This window comes from Heloderma suspectum, chromosome 11 (assembly GCF_057233095.1).
Source record: "Heloderma suspectum isolate Gila_16-S chromosome 11, 16-S_ref, whole genome shotgun sequence".
Taxonomy (NCBI): Eukaryota; Metazoa; Chordata; class Lepidosauria; order Squamata; family Helodermatidae; genus Heloderma; species Heloderma suspectum.
Genome location: NC_139468.1, coordinates 42,393,158 through 42,421,098, shown reverse-complemented (window position 1 = coordinate 42,421,098; position 27,941 = coordinate 42,393,158). Strand labels below are relative to the sequence as shown.

At 47.7% G+C, this 27,941-nt stretch overlaps 1 protein-coding gene across 2 annotated transcripts; it reads left to right on the top strand.

Moving 5' to 3' along the window:
- LOC146337324 (uncharacterized) lies at positions 1 to 27,702 on the top strand. 2 transcript variants are annotated; one of them, XM_084817609.1, is made up of 5 exons: positions 1 to 607; positions 19,851 to 19,989; positions 21,698 to 21,789; positions 26,258 to 26,330; positions 27,499 to 27,686. In XM_084817609.1, the coding sequence occupies exons 1-2, from the start codon at positions 79 to 81 to the stop codon at positions 19,919 to 19,921; spliced, it is 600 nt and encodes a 199-aa protein (XP_084673735.1). In that variant the 5' UTR covers positions 1 to 78; the 3' UTR covers positions 19,922 to 19,989; positions 21,698 to 21,789; positions 26,258 to 26,330; positions 27,499 to 27,686. The 2 variants fall into 2 exon arrangements, 1 of the variants encoding a protein (XP_084673735.1); XR_014785434.1 differs by lacking the exon at positions 19,851 to 19,989 and having other exon boundaries at positions 86 to 607; positions 27,499 to 27,702.
- The last annotated feature ends 239 nt before the right edge of the window (positions 27,703 to 27,941 follow it).

Below are 27,941 nucleotides of genomic sequence, written 5' to 3'. Positions count from 1 at the left end.
GCGGCGCGCCTCGACGTGCGCTCAAAGCCCCGGGGCCCTCCGTCCCCCGCCCGCCCCCTCTGCCGAAGGCGGCGGAGAATGCGCCGTCCTCCGCGGGGAAGCGCTGCCGCCCCCGGCCGAGTCGCAGCTCCCGCAGCACGAGCGCGCCGGCGCATCCTGAGGGGGCGTCGCCGCCCCCGGCCGCCGGCTGAGCTCTTGGCTGCTGCTCTCCGAAGGGCGCTGCGGCCAACGTCCAGGCGCGCGCAGGCGCGCCCCCCCCCCGCTCCAGAAGCCGGGGCGGGGGTCGCGGTGCCGCTTCGTGCAGAGTACGGCGGGGGGGGCCTCGCTGCGACGGCGGCTGCGGCCGCGCGCGCAGGCTGCCCCAGGCGTTCCGCGGCCTGCGGCGAAGCGCGAGAGGGGGCCGCCTTCCCTGCCGTGCACAGCAGCCAAGGGGCTGGCGGCCGAGCCTCCCTTGCACGCCGACGGCGGGACAGCGCTCTCCGCCGCACCCGAAGGCAGGAGGCGAAGTGGGCGGGAGCAGGTCGGGCTGCGCGGCGCAGTCTCCCCACGCCTCGTTGCCACCGCCCAGCGCCTGCTGCCCGCAGCCGCCGCCTCAGTCCGCCTAACGGTAGGGCCGCCCTGTGTGCGCGTGCGTGTGTGCGAGGGAGGGAGGGAGAGAAGCATTGATCTTTGGGGTGAGAATGGAGGGTATTCTGTAAGCGCCCAGGCGCGTCCCGTTTTCACCGCGATAACGTTGGAAGGCAGGAGTCCGTGACGGGTTGCAGGCGAGCTCAGAGTGCAGCGTAGACCTGCGCAGCTCACCCCTGCTGCCCCAGGGCTGAGCGCGAGAGTGGCGCATCTGCGTAGGGCCGCGCGGCCCCGTTCCCCCTTCTTGGAGAACTGGAGATGGCTGAGGCTTCTCGGTGGCCCGCCTCTGCAGCAAGTTCATGGCTGGTTAACTCAGCGCCACGCCTGACACAGCCCGGCCCGCGGTTCCCCCTTGCTCCGAGGGGATTTGCCTGGGCCAGCTTGGGACCAGCAGTTAATCGCAGCTTCGAAATGGGGGAGCGGGAAGGAGCTCTGAAAGCGGCCCAGCCCCCCGTGGCAATCTGGGCTGATTATTAACGCAGCCCGAGTGGCTGCTCATGGAAAAAAAGAGGGAAACTAATGAAGAAATTTCCATATAATTAGCTCAGACTGGAGTTTTAATCAGGCAGCCGTTTGCTCAGTGAAACCTGTTTACATGTTTGCTGTCATTCAAGAAATGTGTTAATTAGGCAAACAGTATTAATGATGAGCTGCTTGTCAGATAATTTAAACACGCTGGGAGGGAGGGGGAGGAGATGGCAGTTTATTTGGTTCTGGCTCTTCAGTTCCACAGCGATGGAACTTCCCTTCTGCTTTTAGCAACGTGGCGCCATACGGAGAGATTAGACTCGGAGAACAGAGGTGCATCCAGAGGCCATCTAGCCCAACCCAGCAGAAGTTCCGCACCAAGCAACCACTGGCCAAGTGTGAACCTGCAGCAGAAGGAGCACATCCAGCAGTGAAACCCACCACAGTAGATTAGCAGTAAAAAACACAAACACAGTCAGGTTCCGTGACACAATTTCACTTTTAGTACTAAAGACTCAAGTGGATGTACACCAGACGTCCCCAACTTGATGTCCTCCAGATATGTTTTGGACTTCAACCTCCATCAGCCAGCTAGCATAACTGTTGGCCATGCTAGCTGGGACTGATGGGAGTTGAAGCCCAAAACATCTGGAGGACATCTGATTTAGACAGATAGTTATGGAATGCATGGACTGCAATCAATGCTCATTGCCTGTGGACAGAGAACTAGTGTAAGACACTAATAGTTTGTTTTTGTTATTTTAAAATCTGTTACTGTATTTTTTAGATGTTTACACTGCTATTGGTTTTTAGACTGTAGTTTTAAACTTTTGAAAGCTTAGAGCAAAGTTTTAGAAGGAAGACCCTGGTCTCAGAGGGCTGCTGCCGGCAGAGCGGGAGGAGCCGCGGAGGTGACTTTTGCCTCTCTGTCCTCCTTTTGAATGCTTTCCCTCCAGGCAGGCCTTTGAGCCCGTCTAGAGATGGCAGGGTGGCAGGAGCTGAGCTGGGGCTGGAGAGGCCGTAGGATTTCTCATATCTTGGCCTCTCCCCCCCTCCCCCAGAACTCCCCCTTTCCCCTCGCTCCAAGGCCACATTGGTGCCCTCTAGAAACAGGCAGTGTGGTTCTTTCAGCCGTGAAGGGGCAGGGGGGATCAAACCTCAGAGTCCCCCTCCCAAGGTTTTAGCAACAACTATGGCCATGGGAGGGGGACTCCAAACAATCACAGGGACCACAGGATTGCTCTTTCTGATTATGTTTTATCATGTTGTTGTATTTTACGGTTTATTACATTCCTATACAATTCCAGTCCCCTTCATGGATCACTGCCTTGTTGTGGTGAAGGGGCTTGCGTAACTCAGTGAAGCCATAAGCTATGCCGTGCAGGGTCACCCAAGACAGACAGGTCATGGTGGAGAGTTCTGACAAAATGTGGCCCACTGGAGAAGGAAATGGCAACCCACTCCAGTATTCTTGCCATGGAATGTATCACAAGGCTAAAAGATATGACGCCGGAAGATGAGCCCCTCAGGTCGGAAGGTGGCCAATATACTACTGGGGAAGAGCAGAGGGAAGTTCCAAGTAGCGCCAGAAAGAGTGAAGTGGCTGGGCCAAAGCCGAAAGGACACTCAGCTGTGGATGTGTCTGGTGGTGAAAAGAAAGTCCGATGCTGTAAAGAACAATATTGTTTAGGAACCTGGAATGTAAGATCAATGAATCAAGGTAAGCTGGAGGTGGTCAAACGTGAGATGGCAAGATTGAACATCGACATCTTGGGAATCAGCGAACTACAATGGACAAGCATGGGCGAATTTAATTCAGGTGTCCATCATATCTACTACTATGGGCAAGAATCCCTTAGAAGAAATGGAGTAGCACTCATAGTCAACAAAAGGGTGGGAAAAGCAGTACTGGGGTACAATCCCAAAAACAATAGAATGATCTCAGTACGAATCCAAGGCAAACCATTCAACGTCACAGTAATTCAAGTCTATGCCCCAACCACTGATGCCGAAGAAGCTGAGGTTGATCAGTTCTATGAAGACCTACAACACCTTCTAGAACTAACACCAAAAAAAGATGTCCTCTTCATCATAGGGGATTGGAATGCTAAAGTGGGAAGTCAAGAAATCACCGGGATAACAGGCAGACATGGCCTTGGTGTACAAAATGAAGCAGGACAAAGGCTCCTAGAGTTTTGCCAAGAGAACACGCTGATCATAGCAAACACTCTTTTCCAACAGCACAAGATGTCCTCTACACATGGACATCACCAGATGGTCAATATCGAAATCAGATTGATTATGTCCTTTGCAGCCAAAGATGGAGCAGCTCCATACAGTCAGTAAAAACAAGACCTGGAGCTGACTGTGGCTCAGATCATGAGCTTCTTGTTGTAAAATTTCAGCTTAAATTGAAGAACGTAGGGAAAACCACTAAACCATTCAGGTATGACCTACATCATGTCCCTTATGAATATACAGTGGAGGTGAGGAATAGATTTCAGGGATTAGACCTGATAGACAGAGTGCCTGAGGAACTATGGACGCAGGTCCGTAACATTGTTCAGGAGGCAGCAACTCAATCCATCCCAAAGAGAAAGAACTGCAAGAAAGCCAAGTGGCTGTCTGATGAGGCTTTACAAGTAGCTGAGGAAAGAAGGGAAGCAAAAAGCAAGGGAGAAGGGGGAAGATATATCCAACTGAATGCAGAGTTCTAGAGAATAGCAAGGAGAGACTAGAAGGCCTTCTTAAATGCACAGTGCAAAGAAATCGAGGATAGAATGGGAAAGACTAGAGATCTTTTCAAGAAAATCGGAGATCTCAAGGGATCGTTTTGTGCAAAGACGGGCATGATAAAGGACAAAGAAGGCAGGGACCTAACAGAAGCAGATGAGATTCAGAAGAGGTGGAAAGAAGACACAGAAGAACTATACAGGAAAGATCTGAATGTCCCTGATAGTGTGGTCACTGAACTTGAGCCGGACATCCTAGAGAGTGAAGTCAAGTGGGCCTTAGGAAGCATTAGTAACAACAAAGCTAGCAGAGATGACAGTATTCCAGCTGAGCTATTTAAAATCCTAAAAGGTGATGCTATTAAAGTGCTGCACTCAATATGCCAGCAAATTTGGAACACTCAACAGTGGCCACAAGACTGGAAAAGGTCAGTTTACATTCCAATTCCAAAGAAGGGCAACGCCAAAGAGTGTTCAAACTACCGCACAATTGCGCTCATTTCACATGCCAGCAAGGTGATGCTCAAAATCCAACAAGCTAGGCTTCAGCGGTATGTGAACCAAGAACTACCGGAAGTACAAGCTGGGTTTCGAAGAGGCAGAGGAACTCGAGATCAAATCGCCAACATTCGCTGGATCATGGAGAAAGCAAGAGAATTCCAGAAAAACGTCTATTTCTGCTTCATTGACTACGCTAAAGCCTTTGATTGTGTGGATCACAACAAACTGTGGCAAATTCTTAAAGTGATGGGAGTACCAGACCACCTTACCTATTTCCTGAGAAACCTGTACGAGGGACAAGAAGTAACAGTAAGAACCAGACATGGAGCAACCGATTGGTTCAAAATTGGGAAAGGAGTACGACAAGGCTGTATATTGTCACCCTGCTTATTTAATTTATATGCAGAGTACATCATGAGAAACGCCGGGTTGGATGAATCACAGGTCGGAATTAAGATTGCCGAGAGAATTATCAACAGCCTCAGATACACAGACGATACCACCCTAATGGCAGAAAGCGAAGTGGATTTAAAGAGCCTCTTGTTGAGGGTGAAAGTGGAGAGTGCAAAACCTGGTTTGAAACTCAACATTAAAAAAACAAAGATCATGGCATCTGGCCCCATCACTTCCTGGCATATAGAAGGGGAAGAAATGGAAGCAGTGACAGATTTTATTTTCTTGGGCTCCAAGATCACCGCAGACGGTGACTGTAGCCATGAAATTAAAAGACGCTTGCTCCTTGGGAGGAAAGCTATGGCAAACCTAGACAGCATAGTAAGAAGCAGAGACATCACCTTGCCAACAAAGATTCGTATAATCAAAGCTATGGTTTTCCCAGTAGCAACGTATGGCTGTGAGAGCTGGACTATAAGGAAGGCTGAGCGCCGAAGAATTGATGCCTTCAAACTGTGGTGCTGGAGAAGACTCTTACGAGTCCCCTGGACTGCAAGGCGGTCCAATCAGTCAGTCCTAAAGGAAATCAACCCTGAGTGCTCATTGGAAGGACAGATCCTGAAGCTGAAGCTCAAATATTTTGGCCACCTAATGCGAAGAGAAAACTCCCTGGAAAAGACCCTGATGCTGGGAAAGATTGAAGGCAAAAGGAGAAGGGGACGGCAGAGGATGAGATGGCTAGACAGCATCACCGATGCATGAATATGGACTTGAGCACACTCTGGGAGAGAGCGCAGGACAGGAAGGCCTGACGTGCTGTGGTCCATGGGGTCACGAAGAGTCGGACACGACTGAACAACAACAACATATAATTCCAGTAGGGAAGCACCAGACATGCCCGCAGCACCCCTGAAAATCCAACTGAAGCCCGCCGGGGTGGTATGCCAGCACTCATGCCTCAGCCTCCCCCCACACCACATGTGGAGGAGAGAAGGCGGCTGCCACGACTGTAGGGATCCGCCCCCCCGGGGTTGTGGTGAAACTGCGTGTGCAGTGGCTGTTTGTCCTGCTCCATCAATGCTTCCAGATGGGGAGGTCCAGAATGCATTGTATTTTGTGGTTTTGACTGTTGTGAACTACTCAGAGAGCTTCAGCTATTGGGCAATATAGAAATGTAATAAAAAAAAATTGGCCTCTGTCATTAACTCATGAAGTGGCTAAGAGAATCTGCTCTGCTCTCAGCCTCAGACTCCCCACATACTAACTTAGTACGGTTAACTTAGTATATATTAAACCTATATACATTTGCCTGGGAGTAAGTCCCATTGAACTCAGTGGAGTTTACTTCTGAGTAGACACACATAGGACTGCACATTGCCTTACTAAGTTACAGGGCTGTCATAAGGATTACTGAGATGTGCAACTCTGTACACTCTAGAGCGCTGTGTATAACTGCCAGGTATTATTATCATCATCATTCGTTTCCCTTGAGGTGATCTAAGGGCACACAATTCCCAGTGCCTGGCAACTGCAAACTGCGGCACCAGAGCCATCTCTCCCTGCTCCCCACCCAGCACAGGTGCTGGGCCACTGTGTCCTTAACAGGCTTGACAGCGCTCCTGCTCACCAGCGCAGGTGACAGCTTCCCTGTTTTCTCCGTGCCTTTGTTCCATGTAAATGGGCCTTGCGCCTCTCCATCATTATCTGCACATTCTAATTAGGTTTTATAGCACCGTACTCTGGATATGAGCCTTGCAAGGCTATTTGTTATTTCTTAACGATATTCTCGCTTCCACAATTACTGCTATGAGGGACGGCTGTGTACAGACATAAAGGGCAACTCATTTTGTTAAATGCAACCCTTGATCTTCCTCTCCTTTCACAGAGATGAAGAAATCGGAGCTTCGCCTCACACACAGGAATCATTCTTCCTGTGCTCTGTTTGTCACCAACAAACTACTTAACAAGGAATTTAATCACTTTGTATATGACTCACTGGAAAATTGGCAGGCTCTTTCAATTAAAAAAAAAGTCCCACCAACTTGTCAAATAGACAGCATGGGTATCTCTGATCTCTGCGGTAGGAAAAAAAATAAACACTTTTAAACTATTAAATATGCAATATGTATTCTTTGGCATGAAGCCTATGCATGATGTATATTTACAGAGCGATTCTATACCTACAGCATGCTGGGACCAGAGAGATATGCCACTGCTAGCAGAACACCCGCCTTATCCAAGGCGAGCTCAGCACAGGAACGGAGGGGGAAAGACACGAGGAGGAAAATAAAGAACGGAGGGAAAACGACAGACGTGCCCACAGCACCCCTGAACACCTCACTGAAGCCTGCCAGGGTGGTGTGCCAGCACTCGTGCCTCAGCCTCCTCCCGCACCCCATGGGGAGGAGAGAAGGACCCTGCCACGACTGTGGGGATCCGGCCCCCCACCCCCTTGGGGGGTTGTGGTGAAACTCTGTGTGTGCGATGGCTGTTTGTCCTGCTCCATCGATGCTTCCAGATGGAGAGGTCCAGGATGCATTGTGCAACAAGCTGCTGACCTCACATTTTTGCCTGCCCAGGTCCTTCCGCCATTGGGGGGGTCACAGTCTGGGCGAATGACTTAGCTTGCCGCTCCTCCTCCCAATCGGGAAGGGAGAAGCGCACTAAGGAAAGGCATCTCCTTGTAACGCCGGGATCCCCCTGTGTGGCGCTTGTCCTCGCGTCTCACTCCTTTCCTCCATTGGGGATGACACAGGGCCAGCAAAGCCTGTTGCACACTGCTAAGTAGGGGGCTCCATTTGTTATTTCTGATCTGTGATCCCCCTCCGTTGCAGATGGGAGCTAATAAAGGGACTCCTCTCCCCACCTCCTCTCCATACACCTGGTGGCCCCCAGGCCAGCGTGTGGGGGTTGGAGAGGGGAGTGGGCGGGGCCCATAGAGGGAACCAAAGTCTCCTCAGGCTGGATGGGCAACCTCTGCAGACCAGATTAGGTCCACAGACTGGAGGTTACCCACTCCTGCTCTAAATGTATTCTGGTCTTCAGGGTCTGATGAACTGCATCCTAGATACCACAGGAACTTGCTGATGTAATCTCAGTGCCAGGGCCCAGCGTTAGCACTGCAGTGGGCCTTGTAGGTTATAGCCAGGATTTGATTGGAAGTAGCCTGGAAGGGCTGGGGACTATTCAGTGTCTGGAATGTCAGAATCTGTGTGAGCTTATTGCTGTCAGTGTTCCCAGAGCAGAGCCAGGGGGAGTCAACCCACTCCCTGTCCACCTGCTGGTCTGGCCTTGGCAGGCAGGGAGGCCGGAAGCTGTCCGTGAGAACCTGACAGGGGTGGGGTGGGGTTTGCAGAAGGGTCGCCCAGGTCGAAGTTTCACTGCTGGAGGGCTGAGCAGTGATGCCCTGTTTAGACAGAGGCCTTGCTGAAAGGCTACAGGCCCTTGTCGGTCAAGGGATCTGGAGGGGGTGTCCTACAGTCACGCCTTCCCTTTTAAACTGATGCAAAGGTGAAGAGCCTTTGCTAGGAACATCTCGTCTTCATTGCCTGAAGTCTTCTCTGTTTGGATCCATAATCATCTGGGCTTTTGGAGGCACTCTGCACATGAAGTCTCCCTTAACTGGAACTTTGGATTGCTAAAGACTTGCCATGAAAAGTACTGTGAGGCTTTTCATAGACTTCAACTCTCGTTTGCTGTGGATTGTGTGTCTTTGTTGTCAGCTCAGCGTACCAGCAGGCTGGGTTTGATCTACAACTTTTGGACTTTCCTGTGCCTGGACTCATAGAATCATAGAATAGTAGGGTTGGAAGGGGCCTACAAGGCCATCGAGTCCAACCCCCTGCTCAGTGCAGGAATCCAAGTGACAGCATCCCAGACAGATGGCTGTCCAGCCTCGTCTTGAATGCCTCCAGTGTGGGAGAGCCCACCGCCTCCCTAGGTAATTGGTTCCATTGTCGTATTGCTCTAACAGGAGGTTTTTCCTGATGTTCAGCTGGAATCTGGCTTCCTGTCACTTGAGCCCATTCTTCCGTGTCCTGCACTCTGGGATGATCAAGAAGAGATCCTGGCCTTCCTGTCTGGGACAACCTTTCAAGGAGTAGAAGAGCATTATCCTATCTCCCCTCAGTCTTCTCTTCTCAAGGCTAAACATGCCCAGTTCTTTCAGTCTCTCTTCATAGGGCTTTGTTTCCAGTCCCCTGATCGTCTTCATTGCCCTTCTCTGAACCCTCTCCAGCTTGTCTGCATCCTTCTTAAAGTGTGGTGCCCAGAACTGGACACAGTACTCCAGATGAGGCCTAACCAGTGCTGAGTAGAGGGGAACTAGTACTTCCCGGGATTTGGAAACTATGCTTCTATTAATGCAGCCCAAAAGAGCATTGGCCTTTTTTGCAGCCACATCACATTGTTGGCTCATATTCAGCTTGTGATCGACAACAATTCCAAGATCTTTCTCGCTTGTAGTGTTGTTGAGCCACATATCCCCCATCTTGTAACTGTGCATTTGCTTTCTTTTTCCTAGGTGCAGAACTTGGCATTTATCCCTATTAAATATCATTCTGCTGTTTTCTGCCCATCGCTCCAGTCTATCAAGATCACTCTGAATTTTGTTTCTGTCTTCCAAAGTATTAGCTGTCCCGCCCAATTTTGTGCCATCTGCAAATTTGATCAGCATTCCCTGCACCTCCTCCTCCAAGTCATTAATACAAATGTTGAAGAGCACTGGGCCCAGGACTGAGCCCTGCGGTACCCCGCTCATTACCTCTCCCCAGTTTGAGAAGTTCCCATTGATAAGCACTCTTTGAGTCCGATTCTGTAGCCAACTGTGGATCCACCAGATCGTTGTTTCATCTAGCCCACTTTGAACTAGTTTGCTCATCAGGATAGAGACATGGGGCACTTTGTCCAAAGCTTTGCTGAAGTCGAGATATATTATGTCTATGGCATTCCCATGGTCCACAAGGGAGTTGACTTGATCAAAAAATGAGATCAGATTCGTCTGGCAGGATTTGTTCTTGACAAATCCATGTTGGCTTCGATTAATCACTGTATTGTACAGATGGATTGCTTTGTCATCTGCTCCAGATTTTTCCCAGGGATTGATGTCAGACTGACTGGTCTGTAGTTCCCAGATTCCTCCTTTTTACACTTTTTGAAGATAGGGACAACATTAGCCCTCCTCTAGTCATCTGACACTTCACCTGTCCTCCATGATTGCTCAGGGATAACAGACAGCAGTTCTGAGAGTTCTTCTGCCAGTTCCTTTATTACTCTAGGATGCAGTTCATCTGGCCCTGGAGATTTGAACTCATACAAAGTAATGAGGTGTTCCTTGACCATATGCCTATTGATCTCAAACTGCAATCCTGCCCCTTCAGCCTGTAACTCATGTGGCATGGAGTTACTAATGTGAAAGTGGTGGCACGGAACTCCTTGTGTGTGTGGGTTTACCCTTCCCTTGGCCTTGCCTATGTAGCCTGGAGTTATCGACAAAAGATTCAAAGTTGGACTAACTCTCTGTGGGTGTGGTTTTGTTTAGGCCTTTCAAGAATTTACCCTTAGATTGCCTGAGGGATCATTCCAGGAATCATTCCCATTCCTTGTCTGGGGTTTGGAACCCTGTGTATGGATTGCCTGGCTTAGATAATGCCAGGAATCCCGAGTCCCTTCCCTTGTGTTCAGAGCTGTGGAGATGGCAGTGGGAAACCACGTTGATGAGGATCTGTCACGGTGGTAGCGTTTAGCTTTGGACTGTTCTGGAATTACATACAGCCTATAGCTATTGACCCTCAGCTATATGATTTCTGAAGAGTGTAATGAAGATGGTGAGGGGCCTGAAGACTGACTCCTATGAGGAAAGGTTGAAAGATGTGGGTACGTTTAGCCTGGAGAAGAAATTATTAAGAGGCAATAGGGTAGCATCTTCAGATATCTGAAGGGTTGTCACATAGAAGATGGAGCAAATGTGTTTTCTGCTGCTCCAGAGGGCAGGACACAAACTAATGGGTTCAAATTACAAGAAAAACAATTTTGACTAAACATTTAGAAGCATTTCTTGGTGGTATGAGCTACTTGACAGTGGAACAGACCGCCTTGAAAGGTGGTGGATTCTCCTTGGTTAGACCTTTAAGGAGAGGCTGGATGGCTCCCTATCGGGAATGCTGTAGTAGTGGATTTCCTGCATTTGTAGTGGGTTGGACTAGATGATCTCTGAGGTGCCTGGAGTGTAATTCCAATATAGGGTTGCACCGTGAGGCATTTAAAAAGTAAAGTTGATTCAACATGTGCAGTGGTTGTAGGTAAGTAATTTTAGACCCTGGACTTAATGGCGGTGGTGGAGGGGTGGCGGTGGACCTGCTTCTGAGTCTGAGCGACCCCTGAGTCCCAGAGGGCATCGTCACCTTAAAAGGCAGATCCTTGAAGAAATACCTGACTCCAAGGAAGGACTTCTCAAGAGGAGGGAACTCCTCAAGAGTAAAGCTTGTAATGTACTACAACTGAGCCTCACTTGGGACTCAGGAGGCTCTGGTAATATGAGCCTGCATTATCAGTCTAGTGTTTGCTGAAAACAGTGCTGTTTCTTCAGCTCCAGTATCTGGTAACTTGACTTGTGTTTGGACCTCTGTGTTATTGACTTCTGCCTGATGCTGCCTTTTAGACTCTGACTCTCCTCCCTGACTAATATCCTGTATGTTTGACTTTGGCTATGCTTCTGACCTCTCTCTGGAAAATCCATGTTTGCCCAATAAAACTATGCTTGACTTTTGGGCTTGCTAAATTGACTTCTTTGTTACAGTTAACTTGGTGTTTGCTTAGCAAAGAAGCTGAACCTATATGAGCAGGACAGCATGGCTACTTATTTTATTGGGGCTGAGCTGGTGCTGGATACACTGACGAAGAATAGCTCCTGTTTTTCTTTTCTGATGGTGACCTACTGGGTGGAGGGGAGATTGGAAAGGGTAATTCCTTCCATAGGAGTCTCGGGTTTTCTCTACACTTCCTCTAGGTAGCTCCACAACTATAGTCAGTAGGTTGAATACTTTGGATCTCTGGTCTCTCTCTCCCTCTCCCTCCCTCCCTCTCTCTCTCCCCCCTGCCCCCAATCCCCTGAGAAGATTTAGAAAATGGGTTTTGGTCATTCCCAGGGTCTTGCATATTTATATGTAGGGAAAATCAGATTGACACCAAAATATGGGCGGGGGGGGGGGCAGTAGAGAGACCATTGAGCTCTGATCCAGAAAGATTTTGGTAGACCTAGATTTTGTCAGTGAGAGTAATAGGAAAAATGAATCAAATCTCAAATAGCTCAGATATGAAAAGGCAAGGCTGAGTTCAAAATGTGTATAGTGGGTCCCACAGAATCATAGAGTAGTAGGGTTGGAAGGGGCCTATAAGACCACCGAGAGCAACACCCTGCTCAGTGCAGGGAATCTAAGTCAAAGCATCCCTGACAGATGGCTGTCCAGCTTCATCTTGAATGCCTCCAGTGTGGGAGAGCCCACCACCTCCCCAGGTCATTGGTTCCATTGTTATATTGTTCTCACAGTCAGGAAGTTTCTCCTGATGTTCAGCCAGAATCTGGCTTCCTGTAACTTGAGCCCATTCTTCCGTGTCCTGCACTCTGGGATGATCGAGAAGAGATCCTGGCCTTCCTCTCTGTGACAACCTTTCAAGTAGTTGAAGAGTGCTATCATATCTCCCCTCAGTCTTCTCTTCTCAAGGCTAAACAGGCCAAGTTCTTTCAGTCTCTCTTCATACGGCTTTGTTTCCATTCCCCTGATCGAGTAATCACGGCATTGTTTTCAAGGTGCTTACAGATGGATTGCTTTATCATCTGCTCCAGAATTTTCCCAGGGATTGATGTCAGACTGACTGGTCTGTAGTTCCCAGGTTCCTCCTTTTTACCCTTTTTGAAGATAGGGACAACATTAGCCCTCCTCCAGTCATCTGGCACTTCCCCCATCCTCCATGATTTCTCAAAGAGAATAGACAGCGGTTCTGAGAGTTCTTTTGCCAGTTCCTTTATTACTCTAGGGTGCAGTTCATCTGGCCCTGGAGATTTGAACTCATTCCAAGTAATTAGGTGTTCCTTGACCATATGCCTATCGATCTCAAGCTGCAATCCTGCCCCTTCAGCCTGTACTTCGCCTTTGCCAGGGGGAGGGGGGTCATAGACCCTCTTTGGGGAGAAGACTGAGCCAAAGTAGGAATTGAGCACTTCTGCCTTTTCTTTGTCATCTGTTATCATTTTGCTATCTTTATTTAATAGCTGAACCAGCATTTCTTTCCTCTGTCTTTTACTTTGCACGTAGCTGAAGAAAGCTTTTTTGTTGCTTTTGATGTATGATGCATGACGTAGTAATGCATCATAGTAATGGGGGACTTCAGTTTCCCCAATATTTGTTGGGACACAAATTTTGCAAAACATGGCCCCTCCAGGAAATTCCTGACTTGTGTTGCGGACAAATTCCTCCTACAGAAACTAGAGGTAGGAACTAGAGGATTGGCATCCTTGACATGATCCTAACCAACAGAGATGACTTAGTGGATAAAGTAGCAGTTATAGAACTCTGTGGGAAAGGCGACCATGTTATACTTGAGTTCTTGGTTCAAAAGGAAGCAAAAGCCGAGTGTAGCCAAACCCATACCGTGGATTTTAGGAAAGCTGATTTTAATAAACTCAGGACAATGATCAGTAAGGTCCCATGGCAAGTGACTCTAACGAGAAAAGGAGTCCAAGATGGATGGGAGCTTTTAAAAAAGGAAATTCTCAAGGCACAATTACAAACAATTCCAACAAGAAAAAAAAGGTAGATGACAACAGAAGAAGCCAATGTGGCTTCACAAAAAGCTTAGAGATGAGCTAAAAACAAAAAAGTACACAAATAGGAAGTGGAAAGAAGGCCAAGAAACAAAGGAAGAGTACAGGCAGGTAACACAGAATTGCAGGGATGGCATCAGGAAGGCTAAAGCTGAGAACGAGCTGAGGTTAGCAAGGGATGCTAAAAGCAGCAAAAAAGCTTCATCTACATGCATAGTAAAAGGCAGAGGAAAGAAATGGTGGTTCAGCTATTAAATAAGGATGGCAAAATGATAACAGATGACAAAGAAAAGGCAGAGGTGCTCAGTTCCTACTTTGGCTCAGTCTTCTCCCCAAAGAGGGTCTGCGACCCCCCTGGCAAAGGTGAAGTACAGGCTGAAGGGGAAGGATTGCAGCTTGAGATGGATAGGCATATGGTCAAGGAACACCTAATTACTTGGAATGAGTTCAAATCTCCAGGGCCAGATGAACTGCATCCTAGAGTAATGAAGGAGCTGGCAGAAGAACTCTCAGAACCACTGTCTGTTATCCTTGAGCAATTATGGAGGACGGGTGAAGTGTCAGATGACTGGAGGAGGGCTAATGTCCCTATCTTCAAAAAGCGTAAAAAGGAGGAATCTGGGAACTACAGACCAGTCAGTCTGACATCAATCCCTGGGAAAATTCTGGAGCAGATGATAAAGCAATCCATCTGTACAATGCAGTGATTGCTCGAAGCCAACATGGATTTGTCAAGAACAAATCCTGCCAGACAAATCTGATCTCATTTTTTGATCAAGTATCCTCCCTTGTGGACTGTGGGAATGCTGTAGACATAATATACCTTGACTTCAGCAAAGCTTCCGACAAAGTGCCCCATGATCAAACTAGCTCAAAGTGGGCTAGATGAAACAACGATCCGGTGGATCCACAGTTGGCTACAGAATCGGACTCAAAGAGTGCTTATCAATGGGATTTTCGCAAACTGGGGAGAGGTAACAAGTGGGGTACTGCAGGGCTCAGTCCTGGGCCCAGTGCTCTTCAACATTTGTATTAATGACTTGGAGGAGGAGGTGCAGGGAATGCTGATCATATTTGCAGATGACACAGAATTGGGCAGGATAGCTAATAGTTTGGAAGACAGGAACAAAATTCAAAATGATCTGGATAGACTGGAGCGCTGGGCAGAAAACAACAGAATGATATTTAATAGGGATAAATGCCGAGTTCTGCACCTAGGAAAAAGAAACCAAATGCACAGTTACAAGATGGGGGATACGTGGCTCAACAACACTACAAGTGAGAAGGATCTTGGAATTGTTGTTGATCACAAGCTGAATATGAGCCAACAATGTGATGTGGCTGCAAAAAAAGCCAATGCTCTTTTGGGCTGCATTAATAGAAGCATAGCTTCCAAATCCCGGAAAGTATTGGTTCCCCTCTACTCAGCACTGGTTAGGCCTCATCTGGAGTACTGTGTCCAATTCTGGGCACTGCACTTTAAGAAGGATGCAGACAAGCTGGAGAGGGTTCAGAGGAGGGCAACAAAGGTGATCAGGGGACTGGAAACAAAGCCCTTTGAAGAGAGACTGAAAGAACTGGGCCTGTTTAGCCTTGAGAAGAGAAGACTGAGGGGAGATAGGATAGTGCTCTTCAAGTCCTTGAAAGGTTGTCCCAGAGAGGAAGGCCAGGATCTCTTCTCGATCATCCCAGAGTGCAGGACACAGAATAATGGGCTCAAGTGACAGGAAGCCAGATTCCAGCTGAACATCAGGAGAAACTCCTGACTGTTAGAGCAATATGACAATGGAGCCAATGACCTGGGGAGGTGGTGGGCTCTCCCACACCGGAGGCATTCAAGACAAGGCTGGACAGCCATCTGTCTGGGATGCTGTCACTTGGATTCCTGCACTGAGCAGGGGGTTGGACTTGATGGCCTTGTAGGCCCATTCCAACCCTACTATTCTATGATTCTATGAAAATATGCAACTTTCTGCTGAGACTGGAAAAGATACATGGAGAAAGTTGAATGTAATGGGGGACAATATGCTAAATGTTATGTACTAATGCAAATTACATAAATTGCTGTGAACCTTTTTACAGAATTAGTTGCATATTTTTCTGCATAATGAAAAAAAAATCGGATTTGTCTGTTAATGGATGCCAGAATGAATGACACCACACAATCCACAAAACACACATGGGATGGATTTCACAAAATCTGGACATCCCTAGCTGTGATCAGCATGATGGGTCACAAATTGTGCAGCCATGAAGTAGAGAATGACATTTTTCTTACTTTACAAGGAATAGCTTGATATTGTGTGTGTGTGTTTTACAGTCAGGTAGGAAAATGTTTGAGGAACTAGTGAAAGGTAAGGTAGTGGGAGGAAGCCTGCTTTTGATCCTATGCAGACAGCTAGAGAGTGAAATGGGACTTCTTTTGCGGTACCTACCAAGGACATTTGTAGGAGCTGAACACTTGCAAGGAATCTGGATGGATGCTGTCCATGGTACCATCCCATCAGGAGGTTGGCTCTTTGGCTCCAGGACTGCATTGCAATGGTGGTGGTGGTGGTGGTGGTGGTGGTGATGACGATGACGACGATGTCATTAGCAATGTGGGTACAATTGCAGAGCGCTATTTTGAGTGTTGGGGTGGGGCAGGACACATGCATCTGCCCGTTAAGAGCTGCCTTTGGCCCGTTAGGGTCTGGGAGAGAGTTCAGCATGAGATCCTGCTAAATAAAGGCTGGTTTGGTCATAGGAGAAGGGGAAGCTAAATGCCCAAAGGCAACCTTACGATCTTCTGAGTGAGGCTCGGTCTTCTCTAGCTGCTCCTGGATCTCAGTCTTTTCTCCTAAAATGTTCTGGTTCTTCCAGGAAATGCCACGTACTCTGATGGCAGGAGTGTACGCTTCTCACAAGTGTGCGTGCGTGCTTGCACCTGTACATGCCAATGAAATGGAAGTGTGCATGCCCAGCCTCCAAATGACCCCCATGAAGCTGACTCAGCCAAGCGACAGCGCACGAGCATGTGCAGGGACTGCGGAGGTGGAGATGGTGTGTGGGTTGGGGGCGGCGGCAGCGAAGGCTTGGTCTGCTCGCACGCTCCTCTGTTGAGCCAGCATCATCTGCCTGAGGCAGCATAACCCTAAGGCAAAGCTTGGAAGCATTAGAACTCTCGAGTTTGGGCCAAATGTCGCAAAAGCACACCATGCCTTCTCTCTGCATAATGCTGGTGTGCAAGAGGACCGGCTTGAGCAGTGCTTGGGGTTGGCTCTTTTCAGGGAATGTAAACACAGGCCTTTAACTGACTGGTTCTTGGAGTGGTTCACAGCAAGAAAAATAGCAATGAAAACAATACAGGCTCAAAATAGAAACAGACAATCAAAAAACAGTACGACTGGGATGCAGACCTGTGCAGTTACAGCCTCCTCCTTGCCATACAGAGCCTACAGCTGTGCTCTATCGCAGAGGTATGGAGGTAGTCATGGCTATCCAAGAACATATTAATGCTGGGTTAATTCTCTAGCCCAGGAGTGCTCAACCCCCAAGGGGTTTTATGTGCTCCGCTTGACCCTGCCAAATGTACTGCCGATGCTGCCACCAACTCCTCTAGTGCAGTGGACGACGAATGCAGCTCTTGGAGCCAAAAAGGCTGTGCCCTTCTGCACTTGGTTTCAGCTGTTAGTCAGCCAGATGCCCCCAGGGGGCTCCCAAGCTTGGCATGATGGTGGTAGCCCTCCCATGCTGTAATTAGAGATGGACTGCCACTTAAGATGGAGGTTCCATTCCTATCTTGTATGGCAAATAGCCAGGGATAGACTTACCCCCTATAAAATAACCCTTTAAAAAGCCACTTATGACTGACAAGCAATCAAAAGAACCATCTGTGATACTTTTGTATTTATCTCCATGAGATTGGGGGCGGGGGTGTCAGCCCAGGTAGGCAACATTCCAGTTATCCAGAGCATCTGGGAAATGCAGGTTGTTGGATGTAAAAGCACAAAAAGTGTCTCCAAGACTCCTAAATTAACAAGGCATCCAGATGTTTTTCTCTTGCTCTGATTCATTTACAACTTCATCAGCTTGTTGGAACTCTGGCTGGGTTTCTCTCTGAAACATTTCAAAACTGGTGACCCCAGAGATGACAAGAAGGGGTCTGTTTCCAAAAAAGACAGCAAGTGCACAAAGTCCTCATTCTGCTTTTCCAAAGCCATACACCCTCCGGCACAGGCACAGAGATGGCAGATTCTAATAATGCAGCCCGTTTAAAAACGTACTAAAAACAGAAAATTTATGTAGCATGACCAAACTTGAATTATACATTACAGCACTATAATTGATTTTTTAGAAGAGAGATTAAATTTATTTTATGCCTCACTAACGAACAGCTAGATTTACCTAATTGCTTGGAGTGCAGCGTTAGTATGATTCATTAAACCCCACACTTGCTTGGGTACGTTACACAGTGACTAACTCTGCCTGCTTGGAGCAATTAAACCGGAGAAAGCAGCAGAGGCCTCGGAAGTAATTGTCTGCAGCAGTGTGGCTGAGGGCGTCTCATTTCAATGAAAAAAATGGCACCCTCCCCCCAAACAAGTTCTCCTCCTTGTCTCTTGATCTCAGACCATTCCAAGAATATTTTCTGAGAGCTATTTGCTGGGGGCTGCTGCTTTGGTTATTGTGCCCCCCCCCCCGGAAAAGAACAGAATGCAGGTTTTGCTTGCCACCTTAATTTTGCTCAAGCATGACGTGTGTGTGTGTGTGTGTGTGTGTGTGTGTGAAAACTCTTTTGAATCAAATCAAAATGCTGACAGTAACTGAGTGGAAATCAGTGCTGTGAAAAGCAGAGGGTTGCTGGGTATGATTCTACAAACAGTGAATAATTATATACACATTGCAAAAATAAAGGTAGCAATTTAGTAAAGCAAGGGGTGGGAGAAATAATCATATCGCTTGGCATTAGTGAGCAAAAAAAAAAAATCCTGCTGAGTTTGTGTTTCCTACAAGGAAAGTAGCTCTGATCTATTCCAAGTTCCGGTGCTCTTCCCAGAAGAATGAGGGAGAACCAGCCACTGAGACTCCCAGTGTCTTGCTGCCCGTTCTGGTGCTCTCTCCCTTTTACCTGTGCCTGTGGCTTGGAGATTTGGGATGCCAACAGCACGGACAGGGTGCAACGGGCTTGACAGTCACAGCAGTTCCCAGTGACTTTAACTAGGATTGTCTGGGTGTTGTTTGGCAAGCTTGTGCCAGGGAAGTTGGCGATTAGGGTCCTCCAGGCTCCAGTGGACTGTTCTGATGGAAGGAAGAAGTTGCAAAGACCAGGGTGTGGCCCAAAGCACCTATCTCCTGTTGGAATGGCAGCCCTGACCGGGGCTCTGGACCGCCTTTGCGTAGGAATGCGCTACGGGGAATCTCGTGCCTTCATGTTTATATCATTTATGTATACACTTGTAATCTGCTCTTCAATGCTAAATAGTTCCATGACAGCTGCCAGCACCAAAAGCAATGAAATCATTAAACATGAACCAGTGTTCCATCAGCCCCTCCTAGCAACTCGTCTTCTGACCAGTAGTCAGGGTAACCCTGTCGCTCGGCATAATCCAGGGTTTAACATTTCCTGTACCGCAATACGTGCAACGCATTTTGTGACAGCAAATGAGGGTGGTTGAACCTCTCTCCACCTGGGGGCCAAATATAATTTGGAGGAGCTCTCGGGGGCTGCGTCCCAGGGGTGGGCAAAGGGTCCGAAGGCAAAGGGAGCAGGGCCAAAACACTAGCATCTTGGAGCTGGAAGCTCCGGCTGCCTTTGGAGAGGCATCTCCACCTTCCAGGAGGCCACCAGTAGTAGCTCCTGGCTAGATCTTTCATTGCTGCTCTTCCCTGGTGCTGCTCATGTAGCTCTGTGGGGAGCCGACCTTGGGAGCGCTTTGTGATTCTCACCTGCAGCCTCCAGAGGACCCACCCACTGCCCAATTCTTTCTTTTTAAAGACGGAATGGAGTGGAACTGCGCATCTGTCACATGATGTGGCCACCATGCGAGGGTGCTTTGGTCAAAATGGGACCCCTTTGTGTTTCCACAGCCAATTGTTAGCTGCACCTGGTAGCTAAGGGCTCCTTGAACAAGGGATGCCCATACGGGGACATGGCATCTGCATTGGGAAGCTTCTCTGGAGGTTTATGCTTATGTCACAAGCAGCCAACCTGCAGCCTTCAGCTTTGTTCAGTGCAGCCCTCAATGCACCCTGGGCATCTCCTGAACCTCTCTTTAAGCTGCCCAGGTCTCTTCCTGCTCTCACAGCTTGCTTTCCTTCCCTGCTAGGCTGCAAGGAAGAGAAGCCTCTTTTTCTCCACCCATCAGGGATTGAAAGCAAGCTGCCAGTGGAGGAGTAGATTGCTCTGTGCCTGCCCTACCATTTTGCTTCTTCCTCACCCACCATGGAAGGAAAGCTGTATGGAAGGTACGAAAGTGTGTGAGTGGGAAAAGTGTGTAAATGGTGAGGGAGGGATGTTGATGGAAGAAAAATGTGTGGCGAGGGTATAGATGGATGTGTGTGTATGTGGGTGTGAATGGATGTGAAAAAGAGAGAAGGGGTAAGAGGAGAGGGGGGAGAGAGAAGGAGTGTTCCTTTTTGTCTATGTTTGTGTGTTTCAAGCCATGTAGCTCTCCCTCCCTAAGATGGTGAACGAAATGTGTGTGTGTGTGCATGAGAGAGAGAGAACAACATAACAGAAAATAAATGGATGATGGATCGGGGTGGGGGGGAGAAAAAAGGTGTCCCACTCACTTTTGGCTTTAGCTCTACTTGCTGCCAGTATGTGCCCCCTGACCACTTTCTGTCAAGGGGATGTGGCCCTTGACCCCCAAAAGATTATTCACCCCTGCCTTATGTCATACTGGTACACCACCAAAATCAAGGCCTATCTTTGCACCCTAATTGCTGCTGGAGGGGTAATTCCTATCTTAAGCCAAAGGATTTTCACAACTGGCTTATCTGTAACAATGGTAAATCTCCTTCCAAATAAATATTCACAACAACCCCGCAGATAATACCCAGTGCTTTCTTCTCAATTTGGGAGTAGTTTCTTTTTTCTTGTGAGAGTGTCCTGGAAGCAAAGGTGCTACCTGGACATGTTCATGGGATGACTGCTCCTACTCCTACAGGTGAGGCATCACATGCGAAAGCCAAAGGATGTTTTGGATCAAAATGGATCCACTAATCTGAAGTGCAAAATGACCTTTTTGCTTCTAAGATAGCTGGCTTTTCTTTCTTTATCCAGGCCCATTTTACATATTTGCATAGTATCAGGGGATTGATTAAGGTTGTCCATCATAATTTAGTGCAGCTAAGTATGACTTGCATGAAGAAACATTATAGCATACTGGGGCACAATCGCTGTTTTTTTCTGCATCTATAAAATACCTCAAGTACGAAACCTCATTCTGAGACAATGCACATGTCTCTGCCTTTACCTTAAGCCTGTATTTCAAAACTTGCTCATACCTTTTCAAGATCTCCTATATGTTCTTCCATATGTTTACCAGTTATGAGAGTGTCATCCAAGTAGCTTATTACTCCATTCAAGTTAGTGGTTCCCAGATGTTTTTGGACTACACCTCCCATAACACACAAGTGACCATGATGGCTGGGGGGTGATGGGAGTTGTAGTCCAACAGCATCTTGGGTAATTTCTTGGAGCAAAGCAGGAGCACTAGCCATTCCATATGGTAGTCTTCCATACAGAAATTGCCCCTTCACTGTAAAATACATTTTTTACTCTGAGTTCAGCATTTCCTGCTGGCAACAGGGCCAGCCCTACCATTAGGCAGAGTGAGGCAGTCGCCTCAGGCAACAGATCTTGGGAGGTCGGCAGCAAGTTGTTGGAGGAAAAGCCTGTGTGCCATGCAGCCTGTTTTGTGCCCTCTAAGTTAGCCTGCTACCTTCAGGTGCCATGGAAGATGCTGTGCCATCGTCAGTGTTGAAGACAGATTCATCTGGCAGGCCAGTTGGCTTTCATACATGGAATGGGAGGGGGTGCCATCTTGTTCTTCGCTCCAGGCAGCAAAATGCCTTGGGCCAGCCCTGGCAAGCAATATATAGCTCTGATAAACTACAGCAGGTTCACATAGAATCTTACCTGCAAATAATGCAAATATCTCATCTACAGAAGGAACATCATCATGTGCCTGACCAGAAAAACACAGAAGATGAATCAGTGGTCATCCTGAAAGTGATTAAAAACCACAAAACTGGGCCCAGGTAGCTTTTCTAGTGAATTTTACAAACAATTTAAGGTTTTGTTCCTTCCTGATTTGGAGTCCTTGTTCAACAACATTCTACAAGGAGCGTATTTATTTATTTAGGGTGCAATCTCATTGGGATAGTTGGAGGCAGCCAACTATCCTACGCAAGGCAGGGGGAACATAGAGGGGATCCTCTCCTCCACGCTCCACCCACCTTAGTTCTGGGGCTAGATGGCCGATTTTGGCTGTGTAGCCGGGACGTGTTGGAGGGGAAGCAGGGGAGGCTACATGGTGCATAGGAAGCTGCATAAGTGGCTTCCACAGTCTCCTCTCCTCCCTGCCCCCAGGAACACCCCCCTAGTCACCCGCTCCATGCTCTGTTTCTGAGCACGGAGACTGTCGGGAACCATACCACCTACAAGGGGGTGGGGGAGGGGGCAGGGAGCACAGTTCCTGGTAACCACAGTTGGAGCATTGGCTCCAACTTCGGTTCCCAGGAACCAAGAAATCCTATAGTCCTCTAGACACTGTCTAGTGGGCATAGGATCACTCTCTCATTTATTTATTTATTTATTTGATTTATACCTGTATTGGCCCCAGGAGCATAATCAAGTCACCCGTAGTGTTAGAGGGGCCTAGAGATCCATAATGCTTGCATAAGTTCATTATTGGTGCAATTCCCTTGCTAGTAAGCCTCTGAGCATGTGAAGATGAGTCAAAGGCTGATACATTCCACACTAATGAGCCAGAAGGCCTTATCAGGATGTGCCTGAGAAGCAGAGGTTGTTTACCTTAAAGCTGCAGGCGGCTGTGCTGAGAACCAGATGCTGTTAGTCCATGCTGGGAATGAACACTAGGGGGCACTTGCTGCTGTTTTGCTCCCTTATTGCTACCGTGTATGGTATAAGACCCATTGTACCCCATGGCTGTTGGTTCAGAGAAGCTCTCTGATCCAACCATTGGGTACGCCTGTGTGCTGTAACTTACCCAATAGAGTCTCCTTGTAAGTAAACCTTTGAATCTGATTTGTCACTATCTTGGCACCTCTAACCTAAGAGTTCAACGCCCACGGCCCGGCCAACACAATACCTTGCCTTCCTACCAAAAAATGGCACTCAAGGTGGCTACATCCCAGAAACATCATATCAATCCAAATTAATACTCATACATAAACCAGACAAAGAGCCATGTCTCTGGGATTGTACAGGCTAGACTTTTCTGCAGCCCTTGCAAATTGATTAAGGTCTGTTATTCATTAATATGTTGTGGGAGTTCAAATATGGCTCATCTTGGATTGACAGTTGTCAGCCTCAGTTAAGAAAGTGGTGCATTTCAGCAACCACACCGAAACTCCAGTGGCTATAATGTTGCTTGACACACTCAAAGCTTTTGATGGAGTTGAGCAGTCTTACTTATTCACTGTGCTGAAACTGATGGTCAGTTGGAAAAGGCTTCCTTAGACCAGTCTGTCAGATATTCAGACCTCCTTGGCAACTATTTGCACTAATCAACCTAACTCTCAAAACATAAAGACCACTAAAGGCACGAGGCCCAAGGGGGCCTGCTGTCACCTCTGCTTTTTGTGTTATTAATTGAACCATTGGATAGACTTTGCAATGAGAACCCCATTGTGAAGAGGAGTGATTCTCGACAGGCAGGTGCCATAGCTCAGTGGCAGAGCACTTGCTTTGCATGTAGAAGGTTCTCCAGGCAGGTCTAGGAAGAATCCTGTCTGAAATGCTGGGGAGCTGCTGCCAGTCAGTGACAGCAGTACTGGTCTGGGTGGACCCTGCTCTGGCTCAGCATAAGGCAGCTTCCAATGTTGATGGTAAACCTATCAACTTGTTCACAGTTTACATGGCACTGACCAACCAAAGAGAGGCAATGCCTGAGTTCCCCAAGTTGAGAAAAGAGTATGAAAGGATTTCAGGCTTGCATATTAATGCTGACAAATCAGAAGTTCTCTGTTAAAATATATCTCAACAAGAAGCTATATGAGAGCATAGGACAATATCCCTCAGAAAATCCCATATTACTCAGCTAGGTGTAACAATACCTGTAAAATATACTCAACGGAATATTTTTAATTTTAAAAATGTGTTAAAACTTAAAACAGGTTAAATCTGAGCCACACAATGGGGTTCCCTCTCTCTAACCTGGCTAGGCAGGATTGCCACAATAAAAATGGCCACCCCCACCCCCCCCCCGCCATTTAACTTTCTATTCCAAGAATTCTCCATTAAATCTCTGCATCTATATTTATATGCTGGAAAGATGAATGAATTCAAATTCATTCATAAAGGGAGACTGCCATGATTATCCAGGAGCTGGCAACCTCTGCCTAATTTCAAAAGTCCTCTGCATGTGACCAGTTCAGACCTCTGGCAAGAGTAGTCTGTTCCTTCTCTGGCAGCCCGCTAGAGGGGAAAGAAGAGAGAGAGAGAAAAGGTGATGACAGAGAAGGAAAAGTGGTGACCCACCCATTTTGACTCTGGCCCTGCCCACTGCCAGTGCAGTCCCTGAGAGAAACAAGGTTGCTCACCCTTGGTTTACAAGAGCCCTGATGGGGAAGTCTAGGGTCAACTACTTTAAATGTGTATTATGATGCTTTCCAGCTCCACCAGCTTTATATTTATATTGCATGGAATGGACTGAGACTGGTCTCTCAACAGAGTGCCTCTCTGCTTCCAGACCCTCTTTGGGAACCGCCCCCCCCAGGCACTGCAGGAGGGGTGTCCCTGGAGTTCGCCTGTACCATGAATCCGCAGAGCCAGAGGGCAGGTTGTGGCTGCTCTGGAGAGCCCTGCTGGCCGCTCTCCCGCTGTGGCCAAAGTGGAAGAGTGGGGCTAGCAGGCTCTCTGAAGCACCTGCTGTAGTGCTGCTGGGTGGCAGCTATGGAAAGCCCCGATGGCTCTGCTGCCATGCTGTGGCAAATGCCACAGTGGGAGAGTGGCTGGCAGAGTTCTCTGGATCACCCACCCACCCAGCAGCACTTTCCATATAGGCACTCTCCCCTGCCTGGCAGCAACCCCCCTCCCCAATAGCACTCATGAAGAGCCCAACTGCACATGAAAGATCCCAGTTGCCCACAGTTCATCCAGTATAACCTATGAAGGGCCCTCCTGGTCCTGACAGGGGTGGAGCACACAATTTGCTGCTCCTCCTACTCCACTGCCTGAGGTGAATCTGAGCGGGGCCTTCCTCAGAACCAGGCATTGCAGGAGGGGTGTCCCTGGAGATCACTTGTGCCATGAATCCTCAGAGTGAGCCAGAGGGCAGGCGGTGGCCCACCTGCCTCGTTGGAGGGCTGGTCCTGCTGCAATATCTCCAATAATACCTATTTTGGGTCATCTGCAACTTTCCGATGTGGATAATATGGTTGCTTTAAGCCTTAAGTTTAAGGAATGGGAATTGCAGGGGATATTCAGGCCCTTTGTTGAGCTCTAAGCCCCTAACCTGTGAACAACTTAATGAGAAATTTGCTGACATACAAAATAGTTGGTAATGGTATCAGCTGTTCCAAATTAGTCATGTTCCTTCAAATTCTGTTTTGCAACAGGCAATACAGGCTCTTACAAGCTTTGAGTGCTTAATTGTGAATTAATCCCATACATCCAAATTGTTACTCAAAATCTGTGTAATTTTTACATTTCATCTGAATGATATTGCATGAAATGTGGGCAACAGGGATCTTTCATGTGTGGTTGGGCTGTTGGTTGGTAAAAGAGTTTTGGGGAAACATTTTTTAAAAGATCAGCAGAATTATACACATGAACAGTTACCAAATTCTGTTAGCCTTTCTTAGTACATGCGATGACTCTGGACAGATACTGCTGCATATAGATCTGGTTCTGCCTTGCTGACTGCAGCTCCTGTGGAGAGCTGCTCATCCGAAGTCTCCAGACTCTCTGCACTCATCACATTGGCTCAGCAGAGCATCACGCCTCGTGGCTGTGGGCAAGCTGGCACGCCGAATCCACCTGACAAATGGCCGGTCGCAGCCAGAGGCGTTTGAGATGGAAGGCCCTCCATTTATTGCATTCCTCTTCAAAGAGATGCTTTGGAAAACGTATGGCCTTCTGGACCAAGTTTCTCTCCACATGACCCATCAGCTGCAGGAGCCAGTCTGGTTATGCCATGTCTGATTATTACCCATGTGCTGGTTTCACTTTGTTAGTAATGACTCAGTGTACGCTTCTGTGGCTTTTTTGCACTACTGGGCTCCATTTTGATAGGTTGTGCATGATTAAAATGCTTCTCAATAAAGACAAAGCATCCCCCAAAATTGCATGGGGGACAAGATAAAACTGTGCAGGACCCTCCTGAGACTGACCATCCAGCTAGGGGTGGAAAACTGACACACAGCACCCCTGATCCCCAGGCCAAACGGCCTATCCAGAAGGATGATAAGGATGATGTTATCAAAAGCCACAGAGAGGTCCAGGAGCATTAACAGGGTCACACTCCTCTTTTTCTTCTCCCAGAGAGATCAAAGTTCATCCATCAGGAAGATCAAGGCAATTTCCATGCCTGAACCAGGCCTGAAGCTGGATGCAGGTAATCAGTCCCATGCACAAGTTCCAAGAGTTTCATGGCCACTTCTCACAAGAACACCTTGTCCTGGAAGGCAAGATCCTATGGCACTTGTCCTTTCTTAAAGGGCCAGCACACATGCTATGTATACCGATAGGCAATGATGCTCTGGAAGTCTTCAGGTGAAAACTGGCATGACGTATAAAGGGAGGAAGAGATCTTATTTTAATTTTATTTTTAAAATGCATAAATCTCAAAAAGGATTTTAGGACGGTGTACATAAAATGACCTAAAAACAAAACAATATGACACAGTACAATAAAACAACCTAAAATCTTCTTGATCTAAACATTGAAAAGTAAAATCAGGAGGGATGAAACTATTTTAAAAAAATACATACTTGAATCTAAAAATGTATGTGTTTTGAAAGTTTGTTTTAAAATGCCTATGCAAATAAAAAGGTACAATGTTGGTACCAAGCACATCTCCTGTGGGAGAGTCAGGGAGCCACCACAGAGAAGGCCTCACTTGGGCAAATGTTAAATATCCTTCTCTTATGGAAGGAGAACAGAGAAGGGACTCCTCTGATGATCTTCATGCATCATCAGGTTGATATGGGGGGAGGTGTTCTTTCAGGGATGCTTTGATACGAGTGAAATGACTAACCAGTAAAAGATCTGTCAATTGCTACTGGTGTCCAATTTGGGAATCTGCACCCATTTGTCCACAGCAGAAGCAAAATGTTGTTTTGCCTTTTGATGTCATATAAAGGCTAACTTTGTTGAATTTCCAGGAGTGTGGATGGCATGCCCCTTACCACCCTCCTGCCAACTGGCAAGATCTAGTGGGAAAACACCAAGTACATTCTTGACCAGGAATAAGGCCAGGGTGCCTGTTGAATAAGGCATAAGTTTACAGCATCACCCCAGGAAAACCCCCCACTTACAATCCCTGTCAGGCAGATTAGCTGATGGTGCAAACAAGCCTTATGCTAGACATAAATTCTGGATCACTTCTCAGGCCCTTTAAAAATTCTCTGACAGGAATGTAAATAAGCAATGCACTTTCTTTAAGTCTCAGGATAGCTGTGTTTCTGGTGTTTCCAGGAGAATTTAGACAGTCAAGATTTCTCCCCCACCCCATTTCTCCCATTTCTATCTTTCTATAGATGACATATTTTTCTATTCTGCAGAGCTTCAGATAAAGTGACTCAAGGCAGAAGTGAATGGCTGTTCATGAATCCATGCAGAAAATCAGGGCAGCAGTGCTGACAGGCCACACAAGAACACGCACCATCAAAGCACGGACTTTCCTCCTTAAAAATATTGAACACCTACTAATGAATGCATTTAGCACAGAAATACAGTGGGCTGTCAATACAAGGCAATCGTAGGTTCATCTGTTTGAACAGAATTTCCTGGCTTGATATCTACAAAGGGATCACTACACAGATGTAACAAGAGTTACTCACCACACATAGTAATTCAGTGTCTGCTCCGAAATGCAAAGAGAGATGAATTGCGACGTGGGAAGAAAATGCCCTGGCAGCTGGAGGAAAGCCGCCAAGCATCGCCAGCCCCGCCTGTTCACAGTTGCGGGGACGGTGGGCCATGGGACCAGGCTAGCGGTAGCATT

Coding starts and splice junctions, on each gene's coding strand:
- LOC146337324 (XM_084817609.1), top strand. CDS start 79: ATGCGCCGTCCTCCGCGGGGAAGCGCTGCCGCCCCCGGCCGAGTCGCA. Junction 608..19,850: donor CCGCCTCAGTCCGCCTAACG/GTAGGGCCGCCC, acceptor CTTCCCTGCTAG/GCTGCAAGGAAGAGAAGCCT.